Source organism: Lathamus discolor, chromosome 2 (genome assembly GCF_037157495.1).
Source record: "Lathamus discolor isolate bLatDis1 chromosome 2, bLatDis1.hap1, whole genome shotgun sequence".
NCBI lineage: Eukaryota > Metazoa > Chordata > Aves > Psittaciformes > Psittacidae > Lathamus > Lathamus discolor.
In genome coordinates, this window is record NC_088885.1 from 104,202,227 (window position 1) to 104,215,763 (window position 13,537).

The following is a 13,537-nucleotide window of genomic DNA, read 5'->3' on the forward strand; positions in this document are numbered from 1 at the left end:
GTGGCATCAAAATATTATATCAGATAAAGATAGAAAGTTCCATGTTTTCTTTTTCAAACTAATAGAGAAAAATATATTTCCCAAAACAAAGGTTCAGTTTAAAAAGTAGAATGGAGAGATAAATCTATACTTAAGGAAATCTGACTATGTGACATTTAGGTATTTCTAAAACAAACATCTGCAAAAAAACTTGTTCACAACATCTTGAAATTTTCATTGATCAGAAAGACAAGCAACAAGTGGCAGATCATGCAGCTAGCAGACTGACAAGATGATAAAAGTTCCCATTCCAGCAATGTCTGCTCATCACATAGATCAGATGTATCAATTTCATAATCTATTCTGAAAAATAATAGGTTAAAGCAGCAACAAAAATATAAATCTATTTAATTATCCACAAGCCCACATTAGTAGTTTCCTAGCAAGTATCAATGCACTTCCTCCCAGTTTTCACCCCCCCACCCCCAGCATTACTGCAGACAGCTTATGGAAATTTACCTGTTTTTGGCTCCACAGAAAAGTAAGGTTGTCCTTGCAATATGCTGTAAACCACTCGAGCACTATTGCCATAAGTAGGATCATCGGCATCAGTGGCTGTCACTTGAACCACAGATGTACCTGCAAAATGTTTAAGGGATTATTGTACATAAAAGATCCAAAAATATGAACTATACTTCTTCAACATGGTGTGTCAATATATATCTGAAACAGTATGAGGTGGTGTTTTCACAATTATTCATAATGTCCATGCTGATTCAGCTGAAAATATAACATCTTCTTTGTAAGCCAGTAGTACCAGCTGTTAACGGCATTCTGTCATTCTCTGCCTCTGGCTCACAGGAATGAAAAACATCTCACTCAGTAGCTCCCTCTCTCTATCTCTGTCTTTGGTTGGTAGAGGGTACATGAACAGTATTTTGTAAACAATTGTGATGTCTGAAGTATGCTTAAGTATGAAATACAGTAATACCTTCCTTTTGAAGACAAGTGTGCTTCCTTTTGAAGAGAAGTCTGCATGCTAAAATTGTAATGAGTAGAGATTCAAATATACATACATGCATGTTTATATATTTTGAGAATTGTACATACATATATGTAATTAATTGTAACCTATAAAATTATTTATCCTTTTTTGAAAAAATGGCTGAAGAATTTTTGTGTCAGCTCAGAGAAAAAGTGGTGAGGGATGTCTCCAAAGTCCTGTTAAAAGTACCCATTTCCTTCAGTAATCTGCAATACTTCAGTATCAATTGTGATAATAATCTGTTGCATAAACATTTCTTGAGGAAGAAAGGTCTCTATCTTGACAGGAGTAAGAAAGTGAAATGTCTAACCGGCTAGCAAGAAGGATATATTTTGTGAGGATCTCATTCTGTATCTAGATCCTATTCATTATACTCTCAGTGCCGGTTCCTATTTGTTTTGTTTTTACAACAGCTTCTATGATGTATGCTGAGAACATGATAAAACACTTGGGAGCCATGGCCTTGGCCATGGTCATCAGCTTCTGGCAGCCAGAAAGTGCTATTTTTTCTCACAGGCAGATTGTCTGGAACATTGAGACCTTCCACTCAACAGCCCAGGGACCCATTTGGAGGTTAGGTTGCAAATTAATATTGTAGCAATTTGGCAAATGCCCAGAAAAGGTCTTCAGCAGAGGATCAGATCCCTTCATAAACTGGATTTAGATACAAGATTAGAGAAAATCATTTGTTAAGTGTTCATTTAAATGTAGAGTGTTCATTTTCTGAATGAACACATTTTTGACATGCGAAAATGAGACCAGAGAATCTAGAAATCACTCTTTAAGAACATACTGCAACAGCAGGTGTCCAGGGTGAACATAACAGAAATTGTATTCTGGTCAGTTTTATCTGGACTTTTTCAGGAAATGGGTGAGACAAAGTTCTGAAATTCTTTATGTCTGATATAGTATGTCCTCTGCCTATTTTCTTCAGCTTTGCAATTCTCAGTTAAGTAGAGGATCACAAATGGGTCCTGGGACCAGGCTGAAGGTTTGGAGAGGACTGAGAACAGCCCCCTATAAAATGGTACAGATTACTAAAGATGGGATCTGCTTGAAGGAATTCTGACCAGAAATGATGATTCATAAGGTAACCTTATTGACTTAAGCTATGGCCTCTCTTCCTTAAGTATCCATGACAAAGTATTATGATTGCAATTCTATTTTAACGCAATTTTTCTCTCTTGCAGACTGTCTAATATTTTCGGACGGAGAAAAGGTTATTCTCAACCTGAAATTTCACATGCAACTGCTAAGTAGATGGAAAGTTTAAAAAGAAAATTGGTGGTTAATCCATCAAGTAATTTATCAGTTATGGGACTTCAAATACATCAATTTTCTGTTCACCAGTAACTAAGAGCTTTGATTCAGTATGTCAAACTGATTTTACAGATCATTCTATAGTGTAATTTCATATAGGGACCTATTTTAAACTTGCCAGAGTCTTTCCAGCTTTTGAGTACAAGGGTATCGTAATGATTATTTGACATCCTGTGTTCTTTGTGAAAGCCAGGCTTACCACACTTACAAAGTCCCTAAGCCCTGCCAATGAAGCTTACAATGTCTGCAAATATTGGCAAAAGTGCTTATAAACCTCACACACTGTTACGTCTTTGCTCCTTGCTCTTGCTGCTGTCAAGGACTCCAGACCAATACAAGATCAAAGAAATTACAGACTCTGCAACCTCAACAGAGACATTTTGGAAATCCTGCAAGCTTAGAAGTGCTTGTTTGCTGTAAAAATCTATTGATGTAGCAAACAAACCCTCTACATTCCGTGAGATGAATAAAGTCAGTATCTGAATCTAATTGGCTCTCTCCTAGAGCACACAGATACTTTAGAAAAGGTGGTGGGTTTCTTTTAAGGTAGAAATTCTAACACCAAAACTTTCTGCACTCATCCAGCTTAAGCATAATCAGCAACTGAAAGCAAGAATAATTTTCTAGGTCCCTTTGTGCTAATCAATTTCTCTCTAGCATCATGTGAGAAAAATCTTTTAAAGCATCTGCTACTGTCATTGTTTCTTTACCAGTTGCACAAAAAAACTTTTAGCTTCCAGAAGTCCTATGCCTAGAGGGAAATTTTTGCACCATATATTTTTTAAAAAGAATATGCAAGCTAACATAAGGTATGCTAACTATGTGATAAGTCCTACATACGGGAAATCAGTTCCAAGGAAATATCATGCATGGAAAGATCAGTATGGGAAGATTTCCAGAGAATTTCCCAGAGAAAGCATATTTCTCCTGAAGAGCAGTAATTCCTTCAGGTTTATTGCAATTCAGAGATGTCCTATTTTTTTTTTTTTTTTTTTTTGCAATGGATTGATGTCAAATTCGTATGTTTATTTTCTTTACAAAAAAAAACCCAAACACATAAACACATGAGCTCTATAGATACTCATGGATAGTCAAGAAATCTATAGATTGAGGAAAAATGTGTAAATGCATCGTAGTTCCAACTACAAAGGGAGAATTTGTGTTCCTGCATTGAAATTAAGTCTTCCTTCTATTCCTGAACATTTTGCCCTACCTCATAACACAGGTGGTCAGCTGCCATACATATGCCCAAGATTAGGGCTTTTGGGCAACATGAGACAGTCAACAAATAGCACACCACCTTCACTCCATCCAACTAAATGAGTGTCCCAGTAAATCTTGTTTATGGCAATGCTGTTCAGAGCCCTAGACTGCAGGTATAAAGAGGACACTATCCCTACCCCAGACTTTCATTAATGACTTGTTATAACCTGTAGCTTCACAACTAAGACTTTAATTATTTCTTAGTTTGTGTATCTGATATGGATTAAAAAAAATATATAAAGGCTACTTGCTGAAAACGTCTTTCCCTCTCAGACAATAATTCCTTTGCAATTATTTTTCTCTATAATTATGTCTTTATAACAAACTCAAATATCAGTTCATCAAAAAGAATTCTACATGTACCAACTACATAAACTTTTTCAGCAATTGCAGCAGATACTGAGGAAAATCAGTGTTGCTGATCAAAGGGTGTTCAGAATATTTCTTTACTGATACTAACACACTGAATTTTGTATGGCTGGCACAGATTTCTGGTTTTGGGGAGGAGGGCTTTGGATTTTCATTTTTGTTTTGTTTTATTTTGTTTTTGTTTCCCCCCCAGAATATTTAAGCTATCGTTTTATAGATTTTTAATCTAAACTTTACTAGATAGTAGTGGATATCACAAAATAGCAGCAATCTGAGAACTTGACCTCTTTAAGTTCTGATATGAGGGCATATAGAAGGGAGGAGTTTTTGCAGAGAGGACTGGTAATTTAGAACAGTATTTGCACTTCAATTTACCCAAGTCTCAATTCGGCAATGTTTACAATAAGTTGCAGAGACCATCCTTTTTTGTGTTAGGGTCAGATAAACTGTTTGCTAAAGTTTATTTTGAGGTTAAGGTTCTTTTAAAATCTTTGAGTTTATTCTTTTAGAAACCCCTGCACAGAGCTTTTTCTAAAAATCTCACTAGTCCCTTGTGTGATATTTTGCAAAACTTTTAAAGTTAGTTTGCCCGAGGAATGCTTATGTGACTTTGGTTTTAACATTGATGAAATCATTTAAGGCAAAACTGGTTTCTAAAACTAGGAGAACTTAACAAATGCTTATTTTTGAAACTGTGCAAACCCTTGTCAAGTCAATTGTAGCCACATTAACAACTGAAATATAGACCTTTAAAAGTAGTCAGTTATTAAAAGCATTGGCTGATATCAATTAATGATGAATAATATGCATAACACACAAGACAATTCTGTGATAGCATCACATTTCTGCATCACATCAGTAGCTACTATAAATATTAAACATTTTTACTATCAAATTATCCTTAATACCTGCTGAATTCTTACATGCAACAGCCCAGCCTGGGTCTTGTATTTCTTCTGCCACTGGCCCTCACCCAGACCTGATGCAGGAATAACTCCACAGCCTTTCCTCTCCAGGAGTGTGAAGAAGAGACAGCACCTGGAGGCAGATCCTATCGTTTTCACTACCTCCCTGTCCTCCCACAGCCTCATTAGGTAACCTTCACTTGGGAACAAAGTCCAAGACTGGTTCCAGCCCAGCAGCAAGGTCAGATTAGGTGAAGCAGAGGGTGCTTGTATCTGGAGACACTCTCCCTTCATTCAGGGTCTCTAAACCCACTGCCCACTTGTACCAAAGATTTAAGCATGATAACAAGATTTCCCCTCCCACCCTCCCCAGTTTGGTATAAAAATAAAATATTTTTATCCATCTTTATCAGAAATAATAAATGTGGCAAGAAAGATATTTTTTGCAAAGGAGTTGATATGTCTGAATAGTAGAGAAGTTTAAACAAAGCCAAAATTATGTTGGGTACTGGAATTTTTGTCCCCAGTTCCCTTGACTATAATCTAAACAGATCAGTATCTCACATCAGCTATTTTTGGCTCAACTATGCAGGAACACTCTTAATACTCTCTAAACTACAATTTTAAATCTTTTTGTTTGAAACATAAGACTGCTAGACTTTTTAAGAGGCATACTTTAAAAAAAATCCCAACAACAAAACAACAAAAAACCCAAATGATTTTCAGATAAGTCATATCTTTGAGGTTTTTTGTATGAATGAATTTACAAGCCATCAAGGTATTTACCCTGTTCAGGATAATCAATATAATTGGGCCTGACCCAAATATAATTTGAACCTGACCCAAAGTAATTTCAAATAACAGAAAAGATTGAGTTCAATTAGCCTTAGGTAATGTCCTAAAATATTTGTCAAATAAAATTTAGAATCATTATACTATCATAACTACCCTTTAGGTTAAAGGTTATAGCTCTGCTAGCTTTATAGTTAATTTGGATTTATAATCCTGTGATCTCTTTCATTTTGTTTAATATCCAATTAAAAATCCTTGTCATGGAAATAATTTTAAACAAAATAGGAGAGGGCTACTTGGTTTCTCCTTAATATTTCATGAATGTTGTGGATGACAAATTAAAAAGTGGGTTATATGTATGAACAGTGAATAGACGTAACTAGACAAGTATCACACATGCATTTCATGATAACCCTTAATATAGTAATAATGTAGTATTTGGCAGCTGTGTGATACTAACCATGATGAAGTTTAAAATCTACAGTTTCAGGAAATTCATGAAAATAAAACCACCCTGACTTGACACAAATTAAAGAGAGTACACAAGTCTCAGTCAATAATTTTGCATAGTATTGCACCTATGTTGTATATATATTTGGTGGTGTATGGTCCGTATGGGAGAGAATTTCTTTCAGTCATTAATGTGGTAGAGATCCAACAAAATATGCAAAAGCAGGTCATTTTGAAAAACAGTCCTTATGTTCTCCACTGTACACTCGCACTCACCACAGATTGATTTCCAATATATTTTTGGAACAAATGGAGCACAGGTGAGGGGTAGAGGCATGTACTACTTACACGCACGTACATGTGTGTGTAGGTAAGCTTCTTATCTCTGTAGTTGTTTCCATATGTAAATATGCCAGTACAGGACAAAGCAGAGGAAACTTATGCAAAAGGAAAATCTAAAGTTATTGCTTTCAGGGCACAAGACAAGGGAGCAAAAATCTAATCACTGCTGCATGCTTCAGCTCACTTACATGATCTAACTCTAAAAATAAAACATTGATTAAAAAAATATATGTATTTTGTACAGAACATATTTTTGAAGTACTGAATATCTACGTTTTGCAGTCTTAGACTATCTGGTTATATCTGTTTTTCCAAAGTGCAGCAGTAAAAAAGATCTTATTGGTGTATCATGACTTCATCTCCTCCCTGTCACTCCTCAAAAGCTGTGGTGTCCATTTTTCTTTCCAAAACTATTATTATCAGTTTTGTCATGAGCATGCTGTTTGAGTAACAATGAAAAAGTTTCAAATGAGAAATAATGTCTATGGTCACTACTTAGGAAAATAAATACAGAGAAAACTCATTAGCAGTGTTTTACTTACATCCTATTGGCTCCTAAACTAAGTTTCAAACACAAAAGCAATGTTGACTAATGATTGCTGCAAGGCACTTAGGCAGGGAATATTATTTTTGTCTCTCTAGATCTAATTTAGAGGCATTGTTTAATGTCAAAATACACAAAGCAGTATCTAGAAACAAGCAATTATATATGAGCAGTCTTACTGTAAGAGTTCATATTTTGATATAATTTGAAATTAGTCAAGAAAAATTACGCTTTCAATAAATGTATGGCTCTCTTAACCTGTAGTGAGACTTCCCATGCACCAGTTTCCAGTGAAGTAGATTAAGTTGTGCTTTTTTTATTTTCATGCTTGCATTTATAATTTAAAGTAAAATTTACCAAATTCTCTCTAGGCCAAACTCCTATCTACTCTGAATCAGCACCTGACAACAAATGAATATTTGTTCTCTTTTAAATGAAGAGATAGTGGATTTGATGCTTAAATTCTTCCTTAATTCAAACTCAGGAAAAATTAGCATTTCTTCTTATATGACAGTCTGAAAGACATTCTTCTCTGATTTCACTGGCAATTTGAAACTATCTCATGTTGTACCCCAGTCCTTGCTGCTTGCATGTGTTGCCCGGACAGCTGGATTTCAGTATTAGAAAAGATATACAGTAAACTGCTACTGATATATGAAACACTTACCAAACAAATTAGGCAGTAGCATAAATTTGAAGAGTTTATTAAAAATGGACTTCATCTGAACAAAATTATATATTATCACCTCTGAATACCACAGCATAGGTATGAAACTTATTATTGTTAATGAGAATTATAAAAGAAAGCCTCTGGGCACTGGAATGAGAAAAATATCATAAAATGCTTATCTGAATCCCTACATAGCTATTTGAGTTTTACAATATTTTTGAAAGGGTAAATACTTAATCTAGCATGTTATTTCCAGTTAAGCCTTGAAATATCTGTTGCAGGTGCCTCATAGATAATTAATTAGGTTAGTGTGATACAATGAAAATGAAATTTTTAAAAAGGCAATGAGAAGATTTCCCACAGTACCAACAGTGTGTTTTGCACTTACCCACGGGAGACATCTCAGGAACTCCAGCAGTGTAAGGACCATCCAGAAATTTTGGCTCATTGTCATTTATGTCCTGAATCTTAATGACGAACTCAGATTCTGGTTCCACAGGTTTATTAGTCAGCCTATCTAGTGCTTGTGCTCGGAGAGTATAGTAGGCCTGCTCTTCTCGATCCAGCCTCTTTGTAGCATGAATATCGCCCGTGTTCTCATCAATAATGAAAATGGAACTTGCCCCTTCGCCTGACAAGATGTATTTGATGGAACCATCTCCTTTATCAACATCGGAGTGAAGCTGGTGAAAAATTGATGACAGATGAGATTAACTTACAAGAGAGTCAGTGGCATGGAGATATGTAAAAATAATTCTTAAGTCAAGCAGCAATACACGAAATTTTATTGTTCTTGGGAAGATAAGCTGAATGTTTATCATGCACAGCATGTAAGGGACCATTAGAATCTGTCAGCTTGCTCTTTTGAGCAAGATAATGTCATTCTTTTCTGCAATCTCATTTTCAAATGCATCTAATATAGTATTCTCATACCTGACTTTTACATAGCCACACACACACATATACACTCATCTATGCACATAATTATAATTGTGATTTTATTCCTACCTGAATTTAACTACATTTCTGGTTTCAGATTATTATTCTATTAAAGTGTGAGACTTTAAACGAATGTCACTAACTTAATGTCAGTGTGTGTCTGCTGCTGTGCATGTATGGGAAACAACATACTGAACATAAAAAGGACATGGAAGTGCTGCAACAAGTCCAGAGGAGGGACATGAGGATTATCAGGGGGCTGGAGTACCTCCTGTATGAAGACAGGCTGAGAAAGTTGGGGCTATTGAGCCTGGAGAAGAGAAGGCTGTGTGGAGACCTCATAGCAGCTTTCCAGTATCTGAAGGGAACTTATAAGGAGGAGGGACTCTTCATTAGGGACTGTAGTGATAGGACAAGGGGTAGCTGGTTCAAACTTAAACAGGGGAAGTTTAGATTGGATATAAGGAGGAAGTTCTTTACTGTAAGTGTGGTGAGGCACTGGACTGGGTTGCCCAGGGGAGTTGTGAATGCTCCATCCCTGGTGGTGTTCAAGGCCAGGTTAGACAGAACCTTGGGTGTCATGGTTTAGTGTGAGGTGTCCCTGCCCATGGCAGGGGATTTGGAACTTGATGATCTTAAGGTCCTTTCCAACCCTAACTATTCTATGATTCTATGATTTCCTCAGTGTTTAGTGTGTAGAGCAATAAAACATACCAAATGAATTAAAATGGATTGGTTGATAGATTGCTTGCTGCTATCTGATGGGCCAGTAAGTTCCCTTCCATATCTTGTTTTCCATTATCTAATTTCAGAAAAATGCAGAGTGTAAGAAAGACCAAGAAGTGTCCTGGCACCACCTGAACTACACAACATTGAAAGTCAGGTGTAGTTTCCCTGAAATTACTGTAGCAGGCACAGAACAAATGCAGCTCAGTAGGTCAAAATGTATCTTCCATTGGAATTGCGAGACAGGTTTACAGAAATAAAATTTCTTCCTCATCACATAAGTTATTTAAAGTTACAGAGCAAAATTTCAGAGGTTTTGTAGCTCTTTTATGTCTACTGAGTCCCACTTTCCCGTTACAGAATACAGACTCCAACAGTTCTCATGCACTATTCAAACTCCTATCAACAAAGCAATTGATGTGGATATCACAATGTGATATCATGTGTGGAAGTAATGCACACATGTGAATATTTAATATGGTATAAGTGAAAAGAACATCAGTAAACTTCAAAGTACATGCTCGCTACTTAAAAAGTGGATTACTACTTGTAAATAGCTAAGGGCAATGTTAAAGATGTTTGGATTCTTTATGTCTTTTATCTATTTTGTACCTATGCTATGTCAATATCATGTTGAGTTCGGAGGTAACACTACTGTCATCATCATCATCATTTCCTGCACTAACTTTTTTTTTTTCTCTCAGCTGGGGGTATCACTGAGATAGTAATCGCTTCCAGAATGCATGCAGAAAATTGCTATCTCAGGCATAACTTAGCACAGCTGCAAAAGCTTTTCTTATTTCAGCGGGGAAGTATTCATGATCAGTTTAGAATTTTTCAGCTGGATAAAAAGATGCTTATTTTTTCACATTATTTCCTTATACTGTTTGGATATCTCATATTTACGCAATTACAGTATACTCCCTCTTTTAAGACAGAAATGGAGTCTGAGGTTTGTACTCGTTCAAAAAAAACACAGCTAGGGTGTCTAAATCAGATTAACTACGTGATTTCAAAATATAGGTTTATCCTCATTCTGTTGGTACGTAACTTCTGAGATATCTAAATAAGCCAAAGATTTCTTTGATGGAGTTCTCCAAACATTTAAAGTCCTACTTCTCAGTACAGTGGAGAATAGTCAATGCTGACCCTGTGAGCAGATCAAGGTAAAATGTATCTCACATCCAGGCTCTTTCAAGATCAGCAGCACTGCCCACTCCTCAGCCCTGCTGGCTCAGATTTATTCAATAAACCATACCTCTGTTCATCTCACACATCTGACAGTCAGGGTTCTTTATGCTTTCTCAAACTTGACTGGGAGTACTCACCTTTCCTACAAAGGAGCAGTGGCCTGTGTAATTAAGATTCTGTCTGGCTTGTGTTTGGCTTTGGTTTACTTTCTTTTTCTCCTTTCATTTTCTTAGACCTGTTTCAGGGTGCATAAGTCTCCTCTGAGCTACAGAGGCATTGTATGGGTTGCCCTACATGGCCAGAATCCTGCAATCTAGCCTGAAATGCTAAGCATCACATTACCCAGGAACTGTTGTTATGGTATACAAAGATACAATGCCTTTGTCTTCTTGAAGTGATTTAGTTTTCTGCATATCTCATATTCTAGCAGAGTACTGGTCTTTCTGTAGTGACTGAGACTCTCCCATTCTCCCTGTAAAAGTGATCCCACTTTTTGTGGCATAGTTAAGGATGTGCTGGATGAGAGAAAAGCAGATGAGACCAGCGTACACAGCAGTTTAACAGGAACAGCAGTTTTCTGAAGGTTAGAGATGTACAAGTAGATCTCTTCAGGCAGAGGAGGGAAGGGATTCCATGTCTCAACTTGCTGAGAACAAAGTGCTGTCTCATGGAGGTGAAGCTAAGCCCATCAGCACACTAGAGTGTAGCGCTCACACCCGGGTTTTGGCTGCAGGGCTGCACAGCCTCCTTTTCACCTTATATGTAGATCCAGCCTTATCCTGAATAACTTTCTAGCAGTATTTTGAAGCAAAAGAGACCTTCAGGGGATAGGACAGAAGTGTAAATCCTCAAAGTTGCACTGAGTAAGGCTTTCACATCCAAGAGAAAGAAGAAATTCTGTAGTGTCAGCATTTCCCACTAGCTAACTCAGTTGCTTGCTGATTAACACATTGTTTTTTAAGGAGTCCCACTTTGAGGTCCATAAATCTCTTCATGGATTACACTACAGTGGCTGGTGACCTGAAGTGAAATGCTGAACAGAAGCCTCTTTTTGGAACCATGCCTTAGTAGAAAACTGCTACTGTGTGGATTAATAAAATGATTAGCAATGACCTTTGTTACTCCAAGGTCGAGGCTCTGGGAGAGGAAACTTCTTTGTATCTTTTATTAAAACTTCATACTACTAAGCCTTTAAAAAGCAATGCTGGCCCATGATCAAGTTAGTAAAGCACAATTCTCTACCCACTTAACCTAAGGAAGGTGATATAGCTCAGGATTTAGTTTATCTTTGGCACTACAGTACAATCAATTCTGTGTAAAGCACTGTAAAGATTTTTTTCCAGCATTTTTATGTGCATTTTAGTGTCAATCTGAGTTATCTTGAAAGTACAATACAAGAGAACAATGGAAAAAAAAAAAAAAAACAAACTAGGCTGGCAGAATCCATATGTACATTTGGTGCATTTTTCAAATTACCTTTATTCTGGTTCCACCCAACATAATCCTTCCAAACAGCAATCTTCAAAGTCATTAATACAGAAGCATCAGTGATTTGCAACTGAGAACAAAATTTTTGAATGCAGCAGTCCTGTATCATTTTTACACCACTGCTACTACCAAATATGACTTCAAACTACCTGTACTTCCAGCTATTTAGTTTAACATCCTAGGAAGAGAGAAGTAGTAAATTTCTTATAATGTTGGCTGTAGAAAACACTTTGAATGTTTGTTTGTTTTCTTTATTGGTGGTTTGTTGTTTGTTTGGTTGCTGTTTGAGGGGGGTAGTTCTTTTTTATAGAAGTGTATTTAAGAAAGAGACCTGGAATTTTTATTTCTGTGATTAATTTTGCAACAATTATAGAGAATCATATATTTGGTTTACAGGAGGGCTCCAAGAATGAATCTTTGGCAGTGCCATCTACTAGCTTGTCTATCACCCCTCCCACTTTCTACAGGGACATTCAAGTAGGAGGCAGAGAACTGCAGCTCAGCCTGTAGCTGCACATAGGGACTGTGACTTTCAAAGTAAAGAGGATCAACACAGAGGCAGTTTTAAAACCTTGTTTCAAAAGACATGGAGGATTCAAGGATTCGATGGGTAGATCTCATGTGATTCCATTCTAGAATATCCCAGAAAAAAAATCTGTCAGAATAAGTTTGTAATAAACATTATAAATAAAATCCCTACCTCTAAATGTCCCAAATGCTTCTCAGTTTTAGAAAATGCTTGCTTAGATAGTGTGAGGGAAGAAAACAGTCAGTTTAACTCAGTAGCAAAGGCACTATTAGACTAAGTCCTTTAATGAATTGGATGTTGCCCTCACACTTTTTGGCCCTTCAGCAATAGTATAGGGTCACTAATGCATTTACGTTTATGTGGACCCTCAGGATTATGATTATTGTGTTTTTCTCAAGATCCCTGATAATCAGTAGGTTTTGGATTTTGTGATAGGTACAGACCTATACAACCAAAAATGATGCCATTTTGCATCACTTGCCATTAAAATATCTTAATGTAGTATCTTCAATAGCGAAGGACATTTGTTTTTAACAGCAAGTAGAGATAATCCAGTATATCTGGTCGCCACCAATATGTTTGAGTTCTGAAAGAAAAGTTTTTCAATTCAGGCTCCTTTAAAGCAAGTGCAATGTTCATATGCCTCTCTTCCCAATTTTTTTAATTCCCCAAAGATCTACCTTTGTAGTTTTTCCTACCTGTGGCAGCATGGCTAATGTTTCATTGCAGAGTTTACAGATTCTGGGTGAAGAAGAAAAGCATGGGGAGAACATAAGGAGCTGCTGGGTTTTCAGCACCAGCAGGATCACAGAGGTAATGCTGACAAAGAGACAGAGCAAACATGAGACGCTTCAATACAACCTAGCTCCATAGCTCCCTCAGACCGTAAGAAATGTGCACTTACATGTAGAACACCTGAAAAGTTTTCTCAAGGAGGAGTTACCTTGCCTGCACCACCCTTTCCTTTCCTGCTGTGAAAATAACT

At 36.7% G+C, this 13,537-nt stretch overlaps 1 protein-coding gene across 1 annotated transcript in view; it reads right to left on the reverse strand.

The window, feature by feature from the left end:
• Window positions 1–13,537, reverse strand: part of LOC136008523 (cadherin-7) — an 83,857-nt gene that overhangs the window by 35,255 nt on the left and 35,065 nt on the right. Inside the window, exons 3-4 of the mRNA XM_065667926.1 lie at window positions 8,068–8,362; window positions 499–618 (exon numbers count right to left, since the gene is read on the reverse strand). Coding sequence (XP_065523998.1) covers window positions 499–618; window positions 8,068–8,362 — 415 coding nt within the window. The remainder of the gene's footprint in view (window positions 1–498; window positions 619–8,067; window positions 8,363–13,537) is intronic.